This window comes from Phoxinus phoxinus, assembly GCF_949152265.1.
Source record: "Phoxinus phoxinus genome assembly, chromosome: 2".
Taxonomy (NCBI): domain Eukaryota; kingdom Metazoa; phylum Chordata; class Actinopteri; order Cypriniformes; family Leuciscidae; genus Phoxinus; species Phoxinus phoxinus.
The window spans coordinates 53,492,783-53,518,333 of record NC_136877.1 but is presented as its reverse complement, the minus strand read 5'-3'; the positions used below and the strand labels follow the sequence as shown (position 1 = coordinate 53,518,333).

The following is a 25,551-nucleotide window of genomic DNA, read 5'->3' as shown; positions in this document are numbered from 1 at the left end:
TTCCTGTTCTAGTAGAGCCTGAGAACATCATCTTTAAGAGTTCCTGTTCTAGTAGAGCCTAAACACATCATCTTTAAGAGTTCCTGTTCTAGTAGAGCCTGAACACATCATCTTTAAGAGTTCCTGTTCTAGTAGAGCCTGAACACATCATCTTTAAGAGTTCCTGTTCTAGTAGAGCCTGAGAACATCATCTTTAAGAGTTCCTGTTCTAGTAGAGCCTGAACACATCATCTTTAAGAGTTCCTGTTCTAGTAGAGCCTGAACACATCATCTTTAAGAGTTCCTGTTCTAGTAGAGCCTGAACACATCATCTTTAAGAGTTCCTGTTCTAGTAGAGCCTGAAAACATCATCTTTAAGAGTTCCTGTTCTAGTAGAGCCTGAGAACATCATCTTTAAGAGTTCCTGTTCTAGTAGAGCCTGAACACATCATCTTTAAGAGTTCCTGTTCTAGTAGAGCCTGAAAACATCATCTTTAAGAGTTCCTGTTCTAGTAGAGCCTGAAAACATAATCTTTAAGAGTTCCTGTTCTAGTAGAGCCTGAGAACATCATCTTTAAGAGTTCCTGTTCTAGTAGAGCCTGAACACATCATCTTTAAGAGTTCCTGTTCTAGTAGAGCCTGAACACATCATCTTTAAGAGTTCCTGTTCTAGTAGAGCCTGAGAACATCATCTTTAAGAGTTCCTGTTCTAGTAGAGCCTGAGAACATCATCTTTAAGAGTTCCTGTTCTAGTAGAGCCTGAACACATCATCTTTAAGAGTTCCTGTTCTAGTAGAGCCTGAACACATCATCTTTAAGAGTTCCTGTTCTAGTAGAGCCTGAACACATCATCTTTAAGAGTTCCTGTTCTAGTAGAGCCTGAACACATCATCTTTAAGAGTTCCTGTTCTAGTAGAGCCTGAACACATCATCTTTAAGAGTTCTTGTGCTAGTAGAGCCTGAACACATCATCTTTAAGAGTTCCTGTTCTAGTAGAGCCTGAAAACATCATCTTTAAGAGTTCCTGTTCTAGTAGAGCCTGAACACATCATCTTTAAGAGTTCCTGTTCTAGTAGAGCCTGAGAACATCATCTTTAAGAGTTCCTGTTCTAGTAGAGCCTGAACACATCATCTTTAAGAGTTCCTGTTCTAGTAGAGCCTGAGAACATCATCTTTAAGAGTTCCTGTTCTAGTAGAGCCTGAAAACATCATCTTTAAGAGTTCCTGTTCTAGTAGAGCCTGAACACATCATCTTTAAGAGTTCCTGTTCTAGTAGAGCCTGAACACATCATCTTTAAGAGTTCCTGTTCTAGTAGAGCCTGAACACATCATCTTTAAGAGTTCCTGTTCTAGTAGAGCCTGAAAACATCATCTTTAAGAGTTCCTGTTCTAGTAGAGCCTGAGAACATCATCTTTAAGAGTTCCTGTTCTAGTAGAGCCTGAGAACATCATCTTTAAGAGTTCCTGTTCTAGTAGAGCCTGAAAACATCATCTTTAAGAGTTCCTGTTCTAGTAGAGCCTGAACACATCATCTTTAAGAGTTCCTGTTCTAGTAGAGCCTGAACACATCATCTTTAAGAGTTCCTGTTCTAGTAGAGCCTGAACACATCATCTTTAAGAGTTCCTGTTCTAGTAGAGCCTGAACACATCATCTTTAAGAGTTCCTGTTCTAGTAGAGCCTGAGAACATCATCTTTAAGAGTTCCTGTTCTAGTAGAGCCTGAAAACATAATCTTTAAGAGTTCCTGTTCTAGTAGAGCCTGAGAACATCATCTTTAAGAGTTCCTGTTCTAGTAGAGCCTGAGAACATCATCTTTAAGAGTTCCTGTTCTAGTAGAGCCTGAGAACATCATCTTTAAGAGTTCCTGTTCTAGTAGAGCCTGAACACATCATCTTTAAGAGTTCCTGTTCTAGTAGAGCCTGAACACATCATCTTTAAGAGTTCCTGTTCTAGTAGAGCCTGAACACATCATCTTTAAGAGTTCCTGTTCTAGTAGAGCCTGAACACATCATCTTTAAGAGTTCCTGTTCTAGTAGAGCCTGAGAACATCATCTTTAAGAGTTCCTGTTCTAGTAGAGCCTAAACACATCATCTTTAAGAGTTCCTGTTCTAGTAGAGCCTGAACACATCATCTTTAAGAGTTCCTGTTCTAGTAGAGCCTGAACACATCATCTTTAAGAGTTCCTGTTCTAGTAGAGCCTGAGAACATCATCTTTAAGAGTTCCTGTTCTAGTAGAGCCTGAACACATCATCTTTAAGAGTTCCTGTTCTAGTAGAGCCTGAACACATCATCTTTAAGAGTTCCTGTTCTAGTAGAGCCTGAACACATCATCTTTAAGAGTTCCTGTTCTAGTAGAGCCTGAAAACATCATCTTTAAGAGTTCCTGTTCTAGTAGAGCCTGAGAACATCATCTTTAAGAGTTCCTGTTCTAGTAGAGCCTGAACACATCATCTTTAAGAGTTCCTGTTCTAGTAGAGCCTGAAAACATCATCTTTAAGAGTTCCTGTTCTAGTAGAGCCTGAAAACATAATCTTTAAGAGTTCCTGTTCTAGTAGAGCCTGAGAACATCATCTTTAAGAGTTCCTGTTCTAGTAGAGCCTGAACACATCATCTTTAAGAGTTCCTGTTCTAGTAGAGCCTGAACACATCATCTTTAAGAGTTCCTGTTCTAGTAGAGCCTGAGAACATCATCTTTAAGAGTTCCTGTTCTAGTAGAGCCTGAGAACATCATCTTTAAGAGTTCCTGTTCTAGTAGAGCCTGAACACATCATCTTTAAGAGTTCCTGTTCTAGTAGAGCCTGAACACATCATCTTTAAGAGTTCCTGTTCTAGTAGAGCCTGAACACATCATCTTTAAGAGTTCCTGTTCTAGTAGAGCCTGAACACATCATCTTTAAGAGTTCCTGTTCTAGTAGAGCCTGAGAACATCATCTTTAAGAGTTCCTGTTCTAGTAGAACCTGAACACATCATCTTTAAGAGTTCCTGTTCTAGTAGAGCCTGAACACATCATCTTTAAGAGTTCCTGTTCTAGTAGAGCCTGAACACATCATCTTTAAGAGTTCCTGTTCTAGTAGAGCCTGAAAACATCATCTTTAAGAGTTCCTGTTCTAGTAGAGCCTGAACACATCATCTTTAAGAGTTCCTGTTCTAGTAGAGCCTGAAAACATAATCTTTAAGAGTTCCTGTTCTAGTAGAGCCTGAACACATCATCTTTAAGAGTTCCTGTTCTAGTAGAGCCTGAAAACATAATCTTTAAGAGTTCCTGTTCTAGTAGAGCCTGAGAACATCATCTTTAAGAGTTCCTGTTCTAGTAGAGCCTGAACACATCATCTTTAAGAGTTCCTGTTCTAGTAGAGCCTGAAAACATCATCTTTAAGAGTTCCTGTTCTAGTAGAGCCTGAGAACATCATCTTTAAGAGTTCCTGTTCTAGTAGAGCCTGAACACATCATCTTTAAGAGTTCCTGTTCTAGTAGAGCCTGAGAACATCATCTTTAAGAGTTCCTGTTCTAGTAGAGCCTGAACACATCATCTTTAAGAGTTCCTGTTCTAGTAGAGCCTGAAAACATCATCTTTAAGAGTTCCTGTTCTAGTAGAGCCTGAGAACATCATCTTTAAGAGTTCCTGTTCTAGTAGAGCCTGAACACATCATCTTTAAGAGTTCCTGTTCTAGTAGAGCCTGAGAACATCATCTTTAAGAGTTCCTGTTCTAGTAGAACCTGAACACATCATCTTTAAGAGTTCCTGTTCTAGTAGAGCCTGAACACATCATCTTTAAGAGTTCCTGTTCTAGTAGAGCCTGAGAACATCATCTTTAAGAGTTCCTGTTCTAGTAGAACCTGAACACATCATCTTTAAGAGTTCCTGTTCTAGTAGAGCCTGAACACATCATCTTTAAGAGTTCCTGTTCTAGTAGAGCCTGAACACATCATCTTTAAGAGTTCCTGTTCTAGTAGAGCCTGAACACATCATCTTTAAGAGTTCCTGTTCTAGTAGAGCCTGAACACATCATCTTTAAGAGTTCTGAGCATCAGTACCAGAGCTGTGACGGGTCGGTGATGAAGTACGGGCTCCCCGGCGGAGGAAGACGATCTTCTGCTCCCTCTGCGTACGGCTCGTCCCCTTACACAACAATCACAACAACGTCAATCACACACAACACATGAGGAAATCAACCCTGTAAAGCCTGACATATCAAATTATACTTTTAAAAATGGAACAGTTTGCTAAAGCTTAAAGACAGAAAATAATGTGTTTTTTTGTTGAGAATGATATACAGTCAAACCAAAATGCATTCAGACTCATTCAACATTTCTCCCATCATCAGTTTATTCACTATAGTTTATAAAACGGTAATAAAATATGAGCAGAACTCAGTTGATATTTGACAGGTTTTGTCCATCCTTCTGTTAGACTGTCTCTCTCACACACACACACACACACACACACACACACACACACACACACACACACACACACACACACACACACACACACACACACACACACACACACACACACACACACACACACACACACACACACACACACACCTTCTGTTAGACTGTCTCTCTCACACACACACACACACACACACACACACACACCTTCTGTTAGACTGTCTCACACATGAATTATGTTGAATATCTGTCAGCTGGTAAATTTAACTACATAATTAGATAATACCAGTTTAGCTCAACCAGTGACCAAGCAATGCTTCATTGTGTTCAGTGTGTGTGTAAAAAGAGCATTAGCAATTAAAGACAAAACACTTCAGCAAAACATGATCAGCCCAATTTTTACTGGTATAGTCTCTGTATGAAGAATATTTGTGTATAATATGTCTCAGTTTTCTTTATTCTGCTCTCCGCACTTACAGAAATGAACTATAGTGTCCTGCACACACTAGTGGAACAATATCACAAATGATATCTGGTGTCTGAATAATGTTTGGTTTGAATGTATATTGTATAGGGGTGTACGATATCACGATTTTTGATCGTGGACGATTAAAATGTCTCCACGATCTGCTTTTGAAGAAATATCGTAGGATCGTGCATTCTATCAGTTTGCAGTTCTGGCGCCTCCGTCTCAACATGCTGTACAGCACGACGTATATCCACATGAAATGCAGAGGAACGGGACACTGTAGTTCATCAAAATTAATTATTTGCATGTGCTTTAAAGCCTTGCTGGTTAAACACGTCATTCGCTGCTGATGAGCTGTTCTAACGGGCGCTTTTCTGAGCGCAAACACCCGACGCGCACATGCACTAAAGCCTGTCTAACAGCGCCCGTTACTGAACTAAGTTATCTTTCGAGTCTTATTGCGCTACTGTCAAATACAGACAAGTTTTACATAAACAAAGTTGGTTATGTCTAAAGTGAAAGAACAGAAAAAAAAAATCTGCTTGTCAAATGCGTGTATATTAGACGGGCAGATCTTAAAGAGACAGTAGCCCTAATAGTAAACATGCTGCCGCTTGTCCTTAAAGGGACAGTTACCCAAAAATAAAAATTTTGTCATTATTTACTCACTCTCTAATGTTGTTCCAAACCTGTATTCATTTATTTCTTGTGCTGAACACAAAAGAAGATATTTTGAGGAGTGTGGCTAACCGGGCGGTTGCTGGTCCCCATTGACTACCATAGTAGGAAAAAACTATTATGGAACATGTCTCTGGGGTACATCAACTGTTACCCACATTCCTCCAAATAACTTTTATTTTCAACAGAAGAGGGAGACTTATTCGGGTTTAAAACGGCTTGAGAGAATTTAAATTTTTGGGAGAACTATCCCTGTTAATAAAACAACAAAATACAAAGAGCATCTCACTCACTCTTGACTGAGAACTTTAATAGTAGCTTTAAAGGAGAACTCCAGCGCAAAATGAACCTTTGGTCTAATTACACATTGTTACCTAGTCAACCGTTATCTGAGATTTGTTTTCATGATTATCGAATGTAAATAGTTTTATCTCTAAAAACAGTTTAGCCTATAACGCTAGTATAACGCTAGTATATGGGGCGTAGAGTAATGACAAATAAAAATCGCTTGTTAATACCACTAACAAGGCTCAAAATAGCCCCACACTAACACGGTAGCATAATGAGGGTCCCTACATGCAAACCGAAGCATTGAGAACTTTGTCAGTGTCCAGACAGTTTAATAAGAAGATATTTTATACATACAGTCAACTTCACGTATACAGGCAGAAGCCATCTTAGAAAAACAGACTCGATCAGTCGATCAACGAAACGCCGATCTAAATGCGCTGAACCATATGAGATTCTACACAGTTCAGCGCATTTGGATCGGCATTTCGTTGATCGACTGATAGAGTCTGTTTTTCTAAGATGGCTTCTGCCTGTATACGTGAAGTTGACTGTATGTATAAAATATCTTCTTATTAAACTGTCTGGACACTGACAAAGTTCTCAATGCTTCGGTTTGCATGTAGGGACCCTCATTATGCTACCGTGTTAGTGTGGGGCTATTTTGAGCCTTGTTAGTGGTATTAACAAGCGATTTTTATTTGTCATTACTCTACGCCCCATATACTAGCGTTATACTAGCGTTATAGGCTAAACTGTTTTTAGAGATAAAACTATTTACATTCGATAATCATGAAAACAAATCTCAGATAACGGTTGACTAGGTAACAATGTGTAATTAGACCAAAGGTTCATTTTGCGCTGGAGTTGATAAGAATCAATGTAAAATTTATACAGTGAAGTCGATGTTGTGTTTTATTTTCATATTTGTTCATTTAATTACTTTCTTCAATGCTGTAGCTGAAAAAATAAAGCACTGTTTATTTAATTTATATATTAAGTTGTGTATGTGTATCTTTGTTCTTAATTTTTAATAACAAAGAAAATAATGACAATTTTTCTTATCTTCGCCACTTTGGCCTAAATGTCTGCCATTCTTTTGTATTTTATATTTTGTTACCTAAGGCTTTGTTTTTAAGATAGGGACATTAGTTTGGTTGTGATACTCAGTCACTTGAAAAATAGTAAAACCAACATGAAAAGGAATCGTGATAAAATCGTGAATCGTGATTTTCCTGAAAAAAATTGTGATATGATTATATGTTTGCCATATCGCCCACCCCTAATACTGTATACAGATTAACATTCATCAAGCACCAAATGAGAGTAAAAATCGGTCTTGGCGAGAATATGAAACGGTCAGTCGCCAGTGGGCGGGTAATATTTTTTATGAATCCTAACAATCCTTGAACGTGAACAAACGTGAACGACGCTCATGACAGTTGACGGGCAGCGCTGCATCGTCACGAAAGTTTGAGCCTCAACAATTACAATATTCACGTGCGAGAAGATGCGGAACAAACCTAAAGTAATACTACCCACCGGATGAAGAAGGGTTGGCTCTCCACAGAACATACAATATTCATTTTATTTTATTTTTCGTGTTCGCATTTATGTGGAAAAAACAATGTTCCGGACGTGACGGTTCCCTGAAACGTTCACAGACCTCAAACAGAAAGCACAAAGCCTTTCTTTAAAGTGAATTTTGTTTTGTATTCATTTTATCTTAATTTTAATCAATGTTTCATCAACAAATCATTACCTGGATTTAAGAAATAATAAGTAAACATAGCAGACAATAGATCATCACGAGCCGCCGGCGCCTGAAGTGCAGCTCGTCTCATAAATCTCTACAACTATTCAAAACGGAAGAAAACCATGTAATCCGAATGAGATGTGCATTTCTCTCCGGCGCGTTCACTACTGCGAAGATCGCGAGTCAGCATCGTCAACTTCATCTTTGCAGCCGACACAGAAAACACTTGTTTATTAATAAATCCTTGCTATATTTTACATATTCATAATCATTACTTTTGCCGGTTCTTTGTGACAGCTTTTAGGTGCTTTACTGGCAGCGCCGCCCTTACATGTGTCATGAACGCGTCACCACCGCATCAGCACCGGAGATTCTTTTAGACAATAATCACACAACCTATTCGATATTCTATAAATAAATACTCAGTGACTCAACCCAACCAAATATTTAACAAATGTTTACTTGTAAGCTTTTTTTTTCTTTTTTACATGTAACGTGTCATGTGACTATATCTTTGTCATATTGTATTTATTTGTGCTTTTGCTTCTATTTGATTATGTTTTTATTTTACCACTGACTACATTGGATAGGTTAGTAGTTTTAGCTGTGGCATCGAATACACACACACACACACACACACACACACACACACACACACACACACATATATATAATAGTACCTGGGCTGTAACTGTGTTCAGACAGACTCTCCTCTTCATCCTCCGTCACATACGCGACTCGTTCACACACTTTCACCGGCGTCCCCTTCCTCTTCCTGCCACACACACGCCTGCGAACACACACACACACACACACACACACACACACACACACACACACACACACACACACACAGGCATTACATACAGTAGAATACAGTACTGACTATTACAGGCATCAGTGCGGACAACAGTTTAATAAACACACACAAAATAAATAATAAATAATCATGTAAATAATGTGAAAATTAATTATCATAATAAAAAATTAATAAACGCATCACCTGATTATTTATATATATATATATATATAACCTGGAATATAAAATGGATATTTTTGAACTATATTGCATATAGTTTAACTATTTAGTTAAGTATGAACGGGAAAAATAAGCCAATCAAAATGGGTTAAACAAAGCAAGTAATGGACACATTGAAGCACAAAATTAATCGCTATCGGTCGTAAAAAAAATATTCGCTCGACGTTTTGCGTTACGGTTACCATGGCAAACTGTAACGGTCGCCTGTACACGTGCACGCGCTCACAGGTTTCGCGCACTCGCGCAGTGTTTTGCTAATCGTTCGAGTCGCGGCCGCGTAACGGTTCCCCGAAAGCGGTACGGAAGACACACACACTGTAAACACACTCAAACACTGTAAAGACACACGCTATCTCAGAGAACGAGATAGAACGGCCACGGGTGTTCTCTCATCACGGTGGGCACGAGGACAACAGAACCGGACCTGCTAGCCGTTAGCATGCACGCGAATCCCAGCGTTCCCAACCGAATCAAACGGCCCGATCGGTTCCGTTAGCGGGAGAGACTCACCCGCGTGGTGGCGGAGGTTTGCTGCCGTCCCCGTCGCTGTCGAGGGTCGGGGGATCCCGGTAATCGAACGGCGACCGCACGCTCTCCGCCATTAGCGCTGCTCCGGTGCGCATGCGCAGAAGCTCTCAGCTGGCCAGGCCCTGACATGGGCTCCAGCGTGTACAGTGATGTTATAAACTGATCACTTTATAGATCAGTGCATCACTGCCAGCATTCGTGGAAACTCGAGCCTGAACATTAACGCAGTAAATTAAAAAATAATTTAAATCATGGGGATTTCTATGCATTTAGATCTCCTAAATGGTTAATATTTATAAAAGTATCAATATTGCTCACACATTACAATGTTCTGTTTCTGTGCATTTAATATGAAACATTTACATTAATTCATTCAGCAGAAGCTTTTATAAATCTAATCTTAAAGAGGCAAGAACTCATTGAGTAAATATTACTGTGTAAATCTAGTATTGGTATAGAAATAAGTAAATTATACTGTATATTTTGAGTAATGCTAAATAACTGCATAGTTGTAATGAATTAGATTATTTCTAATGTATATTTTTAAATGTAAAGTGTGAGTTTTCTATTGTTTTATTATTTCTGGTTTTTATTTTAAACGACACGTGATGTTTCCTTTTTTTTTCATTAAATTGATATTAATATATAATTTCATGGCGATAAAATGTATTAATTCTTGGTGTTGCCCAGAATCATTGTGATTAAAAAATAAGAAGAGTATTCATCAGTTAATATTAATATCTATGTCAAAATATTATTGTTATTCAGGAAGATAACGTGTTCTTTATTTGTCAAAATTTGTATTATTGCAGTTTGTATTATTATTAATTGATTAATGTTTATTATTTTATTAAACTCGAATAACACACGCACACGGGTTTCATCCCATAATTTATTGATTAATAGACGTGATCAGTAATATACAGTGAAGCGAGAGTTAGTCTCACAGATCAAACAGTGCATAAACATATGGATATGATTCACAGCATTCATAACTTGTGCTGGTATTAGTAGCAAACAAATGCGTCACAGTGTTACATTTACAGTCACATTTAATAAATAAAGAAATTAATATATTAATTATTCAGATTTTTGGTTATAAGTATAGTGTTTAAAAAAAATTATACTATTATTTTCAGTAATGCCTTTGATTCTCATTTAGTTCACAATGAAATATGACGTCCATCATACAGTAATTCACAGTCTAAGTCAAGGCTACATCATCAGTTAGTACAGTGTTAGTCGCATCATATTCATATCTCTGGCATGTATATTAGTCATTAAACACTTAATTCCTTCATCCCTGTCTTATAAATCTGATAAACTGTGTGTGTGTGTGTGTGTGTGTCGACACTACACTTATTGGATTTTCTCCTGAATGTAACAATATTTAGCTCTAAATTAGAGATTTATGTGTTTGAATTGCATTTAAAATTTTCATGTATTTGCATTTGAACTAATAAACTTAATATGCTGCATATCTGTCAGTCGTGCATAAATTAAACCGGTCAGATTTCATGGCATGGTTTATTATTAACTATTTGTATCTATTTTACTTTCTTTAAAATAATCTCTCTCTTTTTTTTATCAGTGTAAATCCATTCTGTGTGAAAATAATAAAAATTAGGGATGCACCGATATGAAAAATGTGGCCGATACTGATAATCTTTATATTTGAAAGCCGATAACCGATAATCTTTATATTTGAAAGCCGATAACCGATAATCTTTATATTTGAAAGCCGATAACCGATAACTCTTTATATTTGAAAGCCGATAACCGATAATCTTTATATTTGAAAGCCGATAACCGATAACTCTTTATATTTGAAAGCCGATAACTGATAACTCTTTATATTTGAAAGCCGATAACCGATAATCTTTATATTTGAAAGCCGATAACCGATAACTCTTTATATTTGAAAGCCGATAACTGATAACTCTTTATATTTGAAAGCCGATTACTGATAATTCTTTATATTTGAAAGCCGATAACCGATAATCTTTATATTTGAAAGCCGATAACCGATAATCTTTATATTTGAAAGCCGATAACCGATAATCTTTATATTTGAAAGCCGATAACCGATAATCTTTATATTTGAAAGCCGATAACCGATAATCTTTATATTTGAAAGCCGATAACCGATAACTCTTTATATTTGAAAGCCGATAACTGATAACTCTTTATATTTGAAAGCCGATTACTGATAATTCTTTATATTTGAAAGCCGATAACCGATAATCTTTATATTTGAAAGCCGATAACCGATAATCTTTATATTTGAAAGACGCTAACCGATAATTCTTTATATTTGAAAGCTGATAACCTATAATTCTTTATATTTGAAAGCCGATAACCGATAATCTTTATATTTGAAAGCCGATAACCGATAATTCTTTGTATTTGGAAGCCGATAATCTTTATATTTGAAAGCCGATAACCGATAATCTTTATATTTGAAAGCCGATAACCGATAATTCTTTATATTTGAAAGCCGATAATCTTTATATTTGAAAGCCGATAACTGATAATCTTTATATTTGAAAGCCGATAACTGATAATCTTTATATTTGAAAGCCGATAATCTTTATATTTGAAAGACGATAACCGATAATTCTTTGTATTTGGAAGCCGATAATCTTTATATTTGAAAGCCGATAACCGATAATCTTTATATTTGAAAGCCGATAATCTTTATATTTGAAAGCCGATAATCTTTATATTTGAAAGCCGATAATCTTTATATTTGAAAGCCGATAACTGATAATCTTTATATTTGAAAGCCGATAATCTTTATATTTGAAAGCCGATAATCTTTATATTTGAAAGCCGATAACTGATAATCTTTATATTTGAAAGCCGATAATCTTTATATTTGAAAGCCGATAACCGATAATCTTTATATTTGAAAGCCGATTATCTTTATATTTGAAAGCCGATAACCGATAATCTTTATATTTGAAAGCCGATAATCTTTATATTTGAAAGCCGATAACTGATAATCTTTATATTTGAAAGCCAATAACCGATGATCTTTATATTTGAAAGCCGATAACCGATAATCTTTATATTTGAAAGCCGATAACCAATAATTCTTTATATTTGAAAACCGATAACTGACAATTCTTTATATTTGAATGCCGATAATCTTTATATTGGCAGATAAATTGATTATTTTTGTTTTAATATTTTGGTCTAATTTTCTTATCAGGCCTATTACATAAAAAAGAACATATATATATGCCGATACCGATATGCTGGCCGATATATCGAGCATCCCTAATAAATGTATTTAGTTCAAAAGTATGAACATGGTTTAAAATACGACTAGCTGTGGAATAAACGATATTCAATCAGTTAAAATGAGTGAGATAGAAACAAACTGATGATAAATATATAAACCTGCGGCTATTGTGTGTTAAATCTGACCTCTTCCGATAATGCATGAGTATGATTCAAATATTAATACTGTGCTATTTAATTTTTATACAGAATTCAAAGACATAAATCCTAAAATCAGGACTAAATATTCTCGATCAGAAAATCCTGCCATCATTCACTCACACTCATGTTGTTCCAAACCGGCACGACTGTCTTCAGTTATTAGAAACAGAGTATTTGTGATGATTTTAGAAATTTGTGATGATTTTAGAGTATTTGTGATGATTTTAGAGTATTTGTGATGATTTTAGTCTGTTTTGCGAGTGACAGATGGCAGAAGAGAGAGGGACCCAGTACTGACCCCTGCTGACCCCCAAACCTCGCTTTCTTTTGACACACCGATGGTAAAATCCATGTGTGTGTCAGCCAACAAGCGTGTAAGTAACGCTGAAGTGTGCCTGGAGATGCAGAGGTGATGCATTTCACAAAACAGCCATAATTGTTTTACCATATTACATTATTATGGATTGTTCTCACACAATATCAAGACCCCAGAATCAGAATAAAGATATCTAGAGTCTCAGAATCTGCATCCGGCTCAGAAAAAGCTTGTTTTTAACTGAATTTACTTCAGAAATAAAATGACACAATATTTATTTATTTTTAAGCATAAATCTAACCTTTTTGGGAGTTTTATAAAACAAGACAAACAATGTAATTTGTGTAAAAATTAGTGCTGGGAAATGATTAATCGCATACAAACTAAAAGTTTGTTCACACATAATATATGTGTGTGTGTTGTGTATCATTATTTTTGTATATATAAATACACACACATGCATGTATCTAAGAAATATTTGCATGTATATATATTTATATTATATATAAATATAATTTTTTAATATATAAATATATTATTTTCTTAAATATATACAACATGCATATGTGTGTATTTATATATACAAAATAATTGTACACCGTAAACACACAAACAATCTTTTATTTTGTATGCGATTAATCGTTGCCCAGCGCTAATAAAAAGTAAACTAACTCAAAGCATATCCTCTGGAATTTTAGGATGTGTGGAGTTTCCTGAACCGAATGCCTGATACATGTTGAGAAGCGTGAGAACTCGTCTGTGAGGACGTCACTCGTTCTCTAGTTCACACTGGGTGAGTCTGGGTCTGGACTGAAGACTGTGTTCATCTAGAGGATCTGCTGCTGCTGCTGCTGTGTCTCGGTGTGGAACACGTGCAGTGTGTGCGAGGCCGACTCCGTCCAGTGGATGAGCTCCAGCAGAACTCGATAGGTCCAGAGTTTCACAGCAAAACTACCAGAACCTTCCACTTCATCCTGACCCTGAGAACCAGAACACAGACACACTCAATCAGCTCAAACGTGTGTGTGTGTGTGTGTGTGTGTGTGTGTGTTAAATAAAGACATCATCAGTCTATATCCACAGAGATTCTAGATAAAACACACATTTTAAGCCCACTCTGTGGTCAGTTTGAGGCGTTATAGGCACAGAAATAGACGAGACACACTCGACACACACACACTCAGATCTAGAGTGAAGTGGCTTCTGATCGCGAGCCAATCGTCGGTTCATAGGGAACGTCCAGGTCATTTCAAGAACGCATTCATTATGTTGCGCTTCATGTCGTCATCTATGAAGGAAAGTGTAGGAGATCCGCTGGAGCTAAAAGCAGAACACAACTAACACACACACACACACACACCCGTCAGTAGAGCGTGACATGAAAATAGCGCAGCTTTTACAGTAAAAACACAGCCCATGCAATCATTGAACACGCTCGCTCACTGAAATACGACAGGGAACATGCCTTGAATATCAATTCTATATTACTATCTAGATTGACCATCTAGTATTCTTCAAGCATACTCCTACCTTATATTCCATTTATTTTTTAGCTGCATTTAGCATAAATTTATAGCAGGCACTCTTACCGGAGGTTCAAAACCCCTTACGGTTTTCGAGCCAAAGAAATACAGCACTGATTAATTATCAAATTTGATAGTAATGGACTTTATGGAGTGATTTAGCAGACTATTTTTTATTTTACAAACTAAATTAAATAAATATATAAGCAAATTGTAAATGCATCATGGAATATTACAATAAATGAATTAAGGCATTAATCATTTAAGGAACTTTCTTTTTTTTAATGGAACATAAAAAGGATATAATAATAATAATTTCCCTTAATGTCTGTAAACAACCCAATAAACATTACTCAAAAACAAAGCAATTCTGCAGACCCACTATCATCAAGTTTTTGACAGGTGACAGCATATTTCACGTCATATTTCATAAATGTATTTCATGCATGCTTGTATCACTTATTAGGCGTATATTTTGGGGTTGCAACATTTCATTATGTATTCCATTATTTAGTTAAATATTGGTTTGTTTTATATTGTCTGCTTCATTTATTTCAAGGGAGTTTTTCATTTTAAGACGCATCTAACGTTCTTACTCATGTTACTTGAAAAAAAAATTGTTTTAAGTTCAAGTCACTTTAAGTATTACATTTTTAAGTCACTTTAAGGCAAGTCATTTTAAGTTTAAGGTAAGTCACTTTAAAGGATTAGTTCACTTTTAAAATGAAAATTCTGTCATCATATACTCACCCTTAAATTGTTTCAAACCTGTATGAATTTATTTCCTCTGCTGAACACAAAGGAAGATATTTAGAATAATGTCAGTAACCAAACAGTTTTTGGTTCCCAATGACTGCCATAGTATATATTTTTCCTACTATGGAAGTCATTGGGAACCAAAAACTGTCTGGTTACTGACATTATTCTGAATATCTTCCTTTGTGTTCAGCAGAGGAAATAAATTCATACAGGTTTGAAACAACTTAAGGGTGAGTATATGATGACAGAATTTTCATTTTAAAAGTGAACTAATCCTTTAAGTTTAAGTTAAGTCATTTTAAGTTTAAGTTAAGTCACTAAAACGCAATATACAATAAAATAAAATAAAGTTTACAGTGTAAAGTTTCACTGTACAATTGTTAATTTAATTTAGTCTGTATTTAAACTCCATTGTGTTTGAAAAGATCTTTCCCAGCAAGATTATTGGATCCCAGTAGTGGGAAAAGAGCTTTAGGGTTTAGCAGTGCAGCTCGGGAAGGGTTTGATGTGTGTCCAAATGCTAATCGCCGCTTCTAGGCCCCATTTACACTGCATGGTTCATGTGACCCAATTCAGAAGTTTTCCTCTCGTGTGGCACAGATCGGATATGACCGGGGAACAACGTGTCAGCAGGAAAAAAGCACATGGATTCCGACATTCTCAGATCGGTTTCAGGCCTCACTGATATGTGGAAATAAATCCGATATTAATCGGATATGTGCATTTGCGTGTGCCATGCAAGCAGACAAATCGGATATTCCCCAACAAATGAGAGTCGTACGTCATTAAAAAGGGGACGTCAACTCAGTTTACTTAAGTATCTTATTATATGTTGTAACGCGTGAGGATAAATGGATTATCATCACCTTCAGCGGCGGACTCGGCAACGGTTGATGAGCGCATCTCTGGTATAATACACTGATGAATGAGCGCTGCTTTTAAATGAACATTTCTTAAAAACAACATTTATTTGACAGAATTTAATTTTCTTAATGGCATAAACAGGCTTTACTCCCTTGAAACTTAAACTGGAATGGAACATGCTCATATTTTAGAGAATGTAGTTAATATTTTAGTTAATAATGATTTATCAAATCCACCCGCGACCCACCCGAAATTAATCAGAATGTTATTTTTATTACTTGACATATCTCGCTGTTTTACTTCATTTTCTGGGTCAGAACGTCTACATTGGGTTGTTTCGGCAGTGTAAATGCAAATATCAGATACGGGTCACTTTTAAAAGAGCGGGTCGGATATAGTCAGCAAACCGGAATTGGGCATCAAGACCTGCAGTGTAAATGCAGCCTATGTCAACTTCAGCGCACCAGAACAACGGGTCATGTGATCCACAGCACATTTACAACAGGCACATTCCTTTCAAGCATCATGTCAATGCAAACAATGAGAATGACTCAGAGATATCGGCAGCTTTGGGGAGTTTTCTGAAGCAGAAGCGGAGCGTATGATATAGACGGATTTATGGCCTTTTATTTTAGATCATCGCCATCAGATGATAACTCCTGGCAGATTAACTCAAGTGGCATTTTGCTTGTGCAACAACTTAATGCTCAGTTTTGCACATAAGTTCATATGTTTTACTGATTTTTTGATAAAGCAAGATAGACATCACAGGTGAAAACCAAGTCAAAATCTGCTGAGGGGAAATAATGGAACAACAGTTTTACTATCCATCTATTATTTACAACAGGATCTGCATTTTCAAGAGTTTAAATAAGAGATTTGCATTATAAGAGACAATAAAAATAACAAGTCAATTAATTTCCGACAGCTGAATGTAAAATTTTTGACAAGCCGAACACGTCAGTCTCTGACTAACATTAAATTAGTTTATGTCAAAAAATAAACTTCATTCCATAAAATAAGACATTTTAGATCATTTTCGATACATCATTTTGGAGATATGGAGGAACTGTTAAAGGAGTGATCTTGAGAGGAGTCCCTGTAGTCGTCCAGTCTGACTCTATACTGACGGGTGTGTGTGAGTTAGTTGTGTTCCACACTGACGGGTGTGTGTGAGTTAGTTGTGTTCCACACTGACGGGTGTGTGTGAGTTAGTTGTGTTCCACACTGACGGGTGTGTGTGTGTTAGTTGTGTTCCACACTGACGGGTGTGTGTGTGTTAGTTGTGTTCCACACTGACGGGTGTGTGTGAGTTAGTTGTGTTCCACACTGACGGGTGTGTGTGTGTTAGTTGTGTTCCACACTGACGGGTGTGTGTGAGTTAGTTGTGTTCCACACTGACGGGTGTGTGTGAGTTAGTTGTGTTCCACACTGACGGGTGTGTGTGAGTTAGTCGTGTTCCACACTGACGGGTGTGTGTGAGTTAGTCGTGTTCCACACTGACGGGTGTGTGTGAGTTAGTCGTGTTCCACACTGACGGGTGTGTGTGAGTTAGTTGTGTTCCACACTGACGGGTGTGTGTGTGTTAGTTGTGTTCCACACTGACGGGTGTGTGTGAGTTAGTTGTGTTCCACACTGACGGGTGTGTGTGTGTTAGTTGTGTTCCACACTGACGGGTGTGTGTGTGTTAGTTGTGTTCCACACTGACGGGTGTGTGCGAGTTAGTTGTGTTCCACACTGACGGGTGTGTGTGTGTTAGTTGTGTTCCACACTGACGGGTGTGTGTGAGTTAGTTGTGTTCCACACTGACGGGTGTGTGCGAGTTAGTTGTGTTCCACACTGACGGGTGTGTGTGAGTTAGTTGTGTTCCACACTGGCGGGTGTGTGTGTGTTAGTTGTGTTCCACACTGGCGGGTGTGTGTGTGTGTTAGTTGTGTTCCACACTGACGGGTGTGTGTGAGTTAGTGGTGTTCCACACTGGCGGGTGTGTGTGAGTTAGTTGTGTTCCACACTGGCGGGTGTGTGTGAGTTAGTCGTGTTCCACACTGACGGGTGTGTGTGAGTTAGTTGTGTTCCACACTGACGGGTGTGTGTGAGTTAGTTGTGTTCCACACTGACGGGTGTGTGTGAGTTAGTCGTGTTCCACACTGACGGGTGTGTGTGAGTTAGTCGTGTTCCACACTGACGGGTGTGTGTGAGTTAGTTGTGTTCCACACTGACGGGTGTGTGTGAGTTAGTTGTGTTCCACACTGACGGGTGTGTGTGAGTTAGTTCCACACTGGCGGGTGTGTGCGAGTTAGTTGTGTTCCACACTGACGGGTGTGTGTGTGTTAGTTGTGTTCCACACTGGCGGGTGTGTGTGAGTTAGTTGTGTTCCACACTGACGGGTGTGTGTGAGTTAGTCGTTTAGTTGTGTTTCTACTTTTAGCTCCACCGGATCTCCTACATCAGGATGTGCGGCAGACCAACACTTTTCTTCAAAGATGCTGATGTAATATATATTATATTATAAACTTGACCGGTTATTTTTATAAAATGTAGTTTGATCATTATCTTCTCAGTTGTTTGAAAGATTAAGACAATTGTATCATTCCTTCATCATATCATTGCATTCATTTCCAGAAGATTAATATGAACACTGGGTAAAGTCAGGTTTAACATTTTTGTTTAATTTTGTTGACATATTAGAGATAAAGGTTTTTATAGAAGGGTTTTTTTTATTTCTCTTTTTATCACTCCATAAATTAGAAAATACTGTCAACAAATGGAAAAAAACACATTTTCGCCATGTTTTTAGGAATAAAATGTTATAACAATCAGTTTGAATAATATATGAACAAACCCCTCAGTAGAATCCTGCAGAATATAGATATGAATAAAACTGTAAATTTTGGTGTATGTAAGTGTTACTGAAGAGGAGAAAAAAACTCATTTATTGATACATATTGTAATTGAAATATACAGACGCAAATAGATAAAGTGCAATAAATAAACACTTACATGTGTATTTTGGATGTTTTCTTTCCACTAGTCTGCTATGGAAGAAAATGAGTTTGTGCATGGAAACACAATGATTTTGCCTGTCGCATCTCACCTTAAATACTGTGAAAATATGTGTTCTTGGAATTTTAGAAATCATTTATTTGTTACTCGCAATGTCAATGTAAAGAGGAATGTAAAAGAGAGAAAATCAATACATATGAATAATTTACTGTGTGAATACTATGCATTAGACATTACATCAGGGTTTCCCAAACAGTGGTTCGTTGAGCTTATACTTTAATACATTTTACGATCTTCTATTTGATGAAGTTTGCATAATTGTTATTTTCCTGTTTATAACAGTGAAGCTGCTTTGAAACTTTCTGTATTGTATAAAGCTCTGTAGAAATAAAGCAGACTTGACTAAATTAAATCATAAGAATGCACTTCCTAAAATAAGATATATTGTATTTGTTTACCTGCATGTCAATGTAAAGAGAAATGTAAAAGTAAATATATATATATATTTTTTTATATAATTCCAAGCACTTAATTATTGTTGGTATCTGATTACATAATTATCACTACCCGGCACTGCACATCAATCATTCTGAAACAGAAGAAGTGCAGTCAGTCGTGCTCAAAGCTTTGAGTTTCTCAGCCGATAAGGAATTGGACTGCACATTTTCGAGCCGATGTGTAGCTCAGCGCACTGAATCTGAGGAGACGGCCAGCAGCCTTCTGGGAATGTCAATTTAAGTTTTTTTTCACTGTAAATTACACAAGGACTTGTACTTTTCACTTCCAAAAACTGTAAATTCAAAAGGTATTTTACTGTAAATGACATTAAATGAACGCTTAGATCAATCACAGTTATTCACCGTATATAGTACGAAAACTTTCTGTTAGCCGATAAACAGTGTTTCACCGTAGCATTTTTACCGTTAAAATCACGGTAATATTTTTACAGTGTACCTCATTGCACTGAAGCATCCATCACAGTTATTCACTGTATATAGTACGAAAACTCTCTGTTAGCCAATAAACAGTTTTTCATCGTAGCATTTTTACCGTTAAAATCACGGTAATATTTTTACAGTGTACCTCATCGCACTGAATCTGAGGCGGTGGCGGCGGCGGGCATCCTCCCTCCTCGTCCCCCAGCAGGGCTCCGGTGCTGTGGACCAGATGCCCGAGCCGATCCCTCACGGCCTTCCTCAGGCTCTCGTACTCTCCGGCCAGCTCCTCTCCCATCTCCTCCACCTCGCGCTGGATCAGGCACTCCAGCAGCTCCATGCAGCGGCGCAGGGCCGAGCGCACGTGGCCCACCTGCTGCCCGGGGGTCGGGGGCTCGGGACAGGGCCCGAGGGACACCAGGCGATCCCCGCCCGGGACGTGAGGCGACGGGAAACTCTCTCGCTCGCTCTGAGGAGGAGGAGGGTGGAATGATCAGTGTTGGGGAAAGTTACTTTGCGGTACTGCCTTAAAAAGTTACTAATTGCGTTACTTAGTTACTTTTGTAGAAAAGTAATGCATTACAATATTGCGGTACTACCTTAAAAAGTTACTAATTGCGTTACTTAGTTACTTTTTTAGAAAAGTAATGCATTACAATATTGCGCTACTACGTCAAAAAGTTACTAATTGCGTTACTTAGTTACTTTTTTAGAAAAGTAATGCATTACAATATTGCGTTACTACTTTTTTAGAAAAGTAATGCATTACAATATTGCGGTACTACTTTTGTAGAAAAGTAATGCATTACAATATTGCGTTACTACCTCAAAAAGTTACTAATTGCGTTACTTAGTTACTTTTTTAGAAAAGTAATGCATTACAATATTGCGGTACTACCTTAAAAAGTTACTAATTGCGTTAGGACGATCCCCGCCTGGGACGTGAGGCGACGGGAAGCTCACACGGACCAGAGGTGGACAAAGTACATAAATTAACTAGATTAATAAATATTTTACAATAAAAATGAGCCATCACTGAGCTTACTTAAGCTGGACTGTGACGCTATTTTCTTCTGGAAACACACTTTGTTGCGTTATTTTCCTGTTATCTCTGTAAAGTTGCTTTAAAACGCTCTGTATTGTAAAAAGCATTATATAAATAACGGGGACTTGACTAGTAATTAGTTATTACAGGAAACGTTAGTCACTGGCTCTGCCCACCTGATGGTTACCGTGAACGCACTGGGATCTGTTTTTATTCCCACATGCATCGCAACACCTGTAATTAACTACACATCCCTCTCTGAGTCACACACACACACACACACACACCAATGCTTTTGATATCAATTACGCATGGCGTGTTACACCACTGCAGACTGATGGGACGCGTACAGCAAACTATACAACCATCGGAATCAGTTTCACTCAGAAAACCTCAGAAGTCTGACTCAAGTCTTTTAACGAAATAAAACAGCTCCATTGTTTCTGCCTTTAATTTTTACATTGTTTAAATTAATACATTTTTCACTAACTGTGATTTTGTAAATGTACATTTCTGAAATACATAACTTAGACAGTTTCCTCTGATAGCAGAACACTAAACTGTAATGTGGACTCGTGCACTTCAGTAAAGCTGCTTTGAAACGATGTGTATTGTGAAAACCGCTGCACAAATAGGCCTACATGTGAATTGAATTGAATTGCTGATATCGGTTTCAGATGATGAATCAAAGTGCATCACAAGCTAAGGAAAATATTAATATATGCACAGAAATATTAATTCTCAATTTATTTATAAAGCACAATAAAAACAACGGTGGTTGATGAACAATATAATTTCCAGTGTTGGGGTAGTTACTCAAAAAAAGTAACTAGTTACTAGTTACTAGTTACTTCTGTAAATTGTAATGAGATTACTTTACTAGTTACTGCATTTGAAAAGTAACTTCACTACTTATTACTTTACTTTCCCGTTTCTTAGATACATGGACAAACATCATAGCCCTATCATCATTTAGCCTGCATGTCCGCATAGTGTTTATAAATGTAGCCGATAAAAATGGCATGTAAAACCATATAAAATAACTATCCCTGTCTGCACAAAGAAATATGCCTCACTGTAAAATCTACAAACAACAGGATTATGTCCGTGGTGGTAGACACATGATCAGGGCTGGACAGAGATAAATATTGTATTTTATTTTGACGGAAACTGCAAAACTGAAACTTTCTTCTCCATCTGTATTTTGACCATAGACCGTATATAAGAGATTTTGACAGATACACTAACACTGCACGCTCGCTCAAAGCCCAAAGGGGGAGGCGTTTAAAGATGTGATTGGGCCAGTCCAGTGTCAATCAAGAAAATAACCAATGGGCCAATCTACGTGTTTCATGGGACGGTCTGTCAGAAAAAAAACTAATGCTGACTTTTTTTAACCAATGCATTACACCGGCACTTACCCAGCGCCGCCAATTAAGCAAAACAAAACGAATGGTCCGCCGATGTACGAGTTTTATGAGCCGTTAAGACAAACGAACAAAAAAGTTTTAGATGCATCGGATCGGCCCAAAAAGCCGTGAATCTCCCGGTAGTCCCGATGTCCAGTACTTGCCTGCCAGGGCATAGAGTGAATTTCTGGCAAATATTTTTGTCCTTTCGAGCAACAAACTGAAAGTAATGTGAATATCGCCACTGGCCGAAACTCGCGTCTCCGTCTCCATCTCCATTCCTCTCTGTCCTTCGCACCAGCGGCTACGTCACTCAAATCGATCTCTATGGCAACGGTGCCCAGGCAAGCACACACACACAGGCATGCACGCACCACTTCGACAGATCAGAGCTTTACACACATGAAAACACGGCTTGGGTAACGCAGGAAAGCGCGTTCCTATAGTCTAGTAAAGTAGTATAGTTACTGATATTTTTAGTGTAATGCGTTACTTTACTTCGTTACCCAAAAAAGTAATATCGTTACTGTAATCCGTTATTTTGTAACTCGTTACCCCCAACACTGATAATTTCATTTAAAAGAAAAACGAAAACATATATGCACATAAGATGCAGTGTCATGCATACAAACACAAAACACCATCAGGTGTCACACACACGACACTACAATAATGCAGTAAAAATTCATTTAACAACGTATAATCTTAATGTGCTTAACTGATATAACCGTTATTTCAATGAAAACATTGGCACATGTCAGTTTAAGTATTTCACTGCAAATTCAACAATTTCACTGGAATTAAATGTTTTTAAGTATTATTAGTTTTCTCTCCGTTTATAGCAAGGGAGTTTAATCAATCATTCGGTTTCTACTGAAGCATTTTTACAGTCTTTCTCTGATAAAATTACTATTAGTTTTCAACATTTTTTAGAGTGACAGGAGAAAACGTTCCCGTAACTTCTGCTGCTGATGTCCAATCCGACCGAACTCGATTCCAGTTTCTCAGCACACGTTCATCGGTCTCTGTCAAAGCCACATTAGACAGAACAAGAAGCCCTTCTTCTCATGCCAGACTCCAGACTCTGTCTGTGTGTGTGTGAATTGCCTTTCTTGCAAGGAATAAAGCTGATACTTTATATCTTTCGAGATCTCCAACTGTGTTCCAGGACAACAGACGTCCAGGTCATGCTTTCAGGCTCACACACACTCACACACACTCGGAGGATAAACACGCTGGAGCCGGAGATGTAATACACACTCAAACTATAAAGACTGGAAATAAGTCGCTATTACAGAACGGTCTGGCCTACGCCAGTCCTCAGTGTGTGTGTGTGTGTGTGTGTGTGTGTGTGTGTGTGTGTGTGTGTGTGTGTGTGTGTGTGTGAGAATGATTCCTGGTTTCTGATAATCAGTGTACAGCAGCTGTGTCTGGATTGGTTGAGAGTCACTGCAGTAAATAACATTATGAAGAGATGCTGACTGTACACATTATTAATTGAATAAATGCAGGACATGTCTGTGTCTTCAATCGTAGTGAGCACCCTATCTAGACAGCATTTCAGACCAAACCAGCTTCAACAACTGTAGACTGGTTTGGTCTTCCTCTGACTGGTCAGGGGTTTGGGGCAATATTCAACTGGTTAGGTTGGTTTAACACAGAGCAAGAACATTTTCATTTTAAACCCTAAAAAGCCTAGCTAGACCGCATTTCTGTGCACCATATTATTAAGGCATATAATGAGATTATAACTATAAAAAGCGGAAAAACACTGAACTGAAGCATCATGATTATTATCCGCGCGAGCGCGTTATTGCAGCGCGAGGCGCGCCGTGATTGACAGCGCGAGTGAGTGTCGTCATGCTCGCGTGAATAGCGGGACCCGTATACTCACGTAGAGCTCGAGCAGACGCGTGCAGTCGCGGTGCAGGAGGCGTGCGAGCCTCGCGGCGTTGTCCGTCGCGGATCTCCCTGTGCCGGGCGCGTCTGAGTTCGCTGAGCCCTCCATCGCGACGCGGCTCTGTTATCGAGCTGATGCTGACGCGCGTGCCTCGAGCCTTTTAAATATCACACACGCACCGATCGGAGGGCTCGCGTGCGTCTGTGGGACACCGGAGGGCGTGATGACGTCACCCGCGCCGGTTCCGATAAATTAAAAGCTCTGGGACGCGCGCCAGCTTCACTGAAAATGAGCCATAATTACAAACCGCAAGAAGCGCGTCATAATTCAGAGTGAGCGGTTTACCCCAGTATATGACACACACCTGACACCAGCGCTGCTGCTGCTGTTGTTATTATTATTATGTTGGCTTGTTATTCTAATTTGAATTTATCTAATTATCTATAAATAATCATCTACCAGTTTAATATTTCCGTCTATATATCTGTCTGTCTGATTATTACACCTCAAATTTCTAAAGCGACAAACAGATTTAAAAAAAATGTAGTTATTTATTATTTTTTGCAATATATCTGCTGCATTTTAACTCGCCCACCACAAACGACATTAACATTATTTATTTGTATGTTTCATTTAATGCTAATTACAATATATTTTTTTATTTAAACATTGCAAAGATAATGACAAAACTTCATAATTATTATTGCTTAGTATAATTAAACAAAATTCAACATTTAATACATCACTCAAAACCAAATATTATAGTTTGCGAGGCATAAAACACACTAGTATGACCATATTAGCCGGTTCTGTCAACACTGCATTGGCTGCCTATTAAACATCGTATACATTTTAAAATATTGCTGATCACCTACAAAGCACTAAATGGTTTAGCTCCGCAGTACTTGAGCGAGCTCTTAACGCATTATAGTCCTTCACGTCTACTGCCATCTCAAAACTCCGGCCAATTAATAATACCTAGAATATCAGAATCGACTGCTGGCGGTAGATCCTTTTCCTATTTAGCACCAAAACTCTGGAACAGTCTTCCTACCATTGTCCGGGAAGCAGACACACTCTGTCAGTTCAAATCTAGACTAAAAACACATCTCTTCGGCCTAGCATACACATAACACATTATAGTCTTATATAACTCAATGTTAGGCTGCATAGTTTAGAACAGCCGGGACCGGGAACACCACAACACATGATG

The 25,551-nt window shown here is 37.9% G+C and overlaps 3 protein-coding genes across 4 annotated transcripts in view; 1 reads left to right on the top strand and 2 right to left on the bottom strand.

Moving 5' to 3' along the window:
* LOC306994450 (uncharacterized protein) overlaps positions 1 to 9,353 on the bottom strand; it is a 25,987-nt gene extending 16,634 nt beyond the window's left edge. The window contains exons 1-3 of the mRNA XM_079604957.1: positions 9,120 to 9,353; positions 8,251 to 8,360; positions 4,017 to 4,101 (exon numbers count right to left, since the gene is read on the bottom strand). Coding sequence (XP_079461083.1) covers positions 4,017 to 4,101; positions 8,251 to 8,360; positions 9,120 to 9,232 — 308 coding nt within the window. The 5' untranslated portion in view covers positions 9,233 to 9,353. The remainder of the gene's footprint in view (positions 1 to 4,016; positions 4,102 to 8,250; positions 8,361 to 9,119) is intronic.
* The window catches only part of LOC306993517 (putative C-type lectin domain family 20 member A), a 431,197-nt gene that overhangs the window by 111,634 nt on the left and 294,012 nt on the right, over positions 1 to 25,551 (top strand). The gene's annotated exons all lie outside the window — the stretch shown is intronic.
* On the bottom strand, positions 9,950 to 24,553 carry LOC306994449 (uncharacterized protein). Its single transcript, XM_079604956.1, has 3 exons — positions 24,333 to 24,553; positions 20,133 to 20,453; positions 9,950 to 13,880 (listed from the first exon to the last, which is right to left on the bottom strand). The coding sequence occupies exons 1-3, from the start codon at positions 24,444 to 24,446 to the stop codon at positions 13,728 to 13,730; spliced, it is 588 nt and encodes a 195-aa protein (XP_079461082.1). The 5' UTR covers positions 24,447 to 24,553; the 3' UTR covers positions 9,950 to 13,727.

What these genes read in the sequence shown, in the direction of transcription:
- LOC306994449 (XM_079604956.1), bottom strand. Translation starts at nt 24,446, where the DNA reads ATGGAGGGCTCAGCGAACTCAGACGCGCCCGGCACAGGGAGATCCGCG. An exon ending in CGCGTCTGCTCGAGCTCTAC is followed by an intron (nt 20,454 to 24,332) that starts GTGAGTATACGG and finishes CCTCCTCCTCAG; the next exon opens with AGCGAGCGAGAGAGTTTCCC. An exon ending in CTCAGATTCAGTGCGATGAG is followed by an intron (nt 13,881 to 20,132) that starts GTACACTGTAAA and finishes TCTGGTTCTCAG; the next exon opens with GGTCAGGATGAAGTGGAAGG.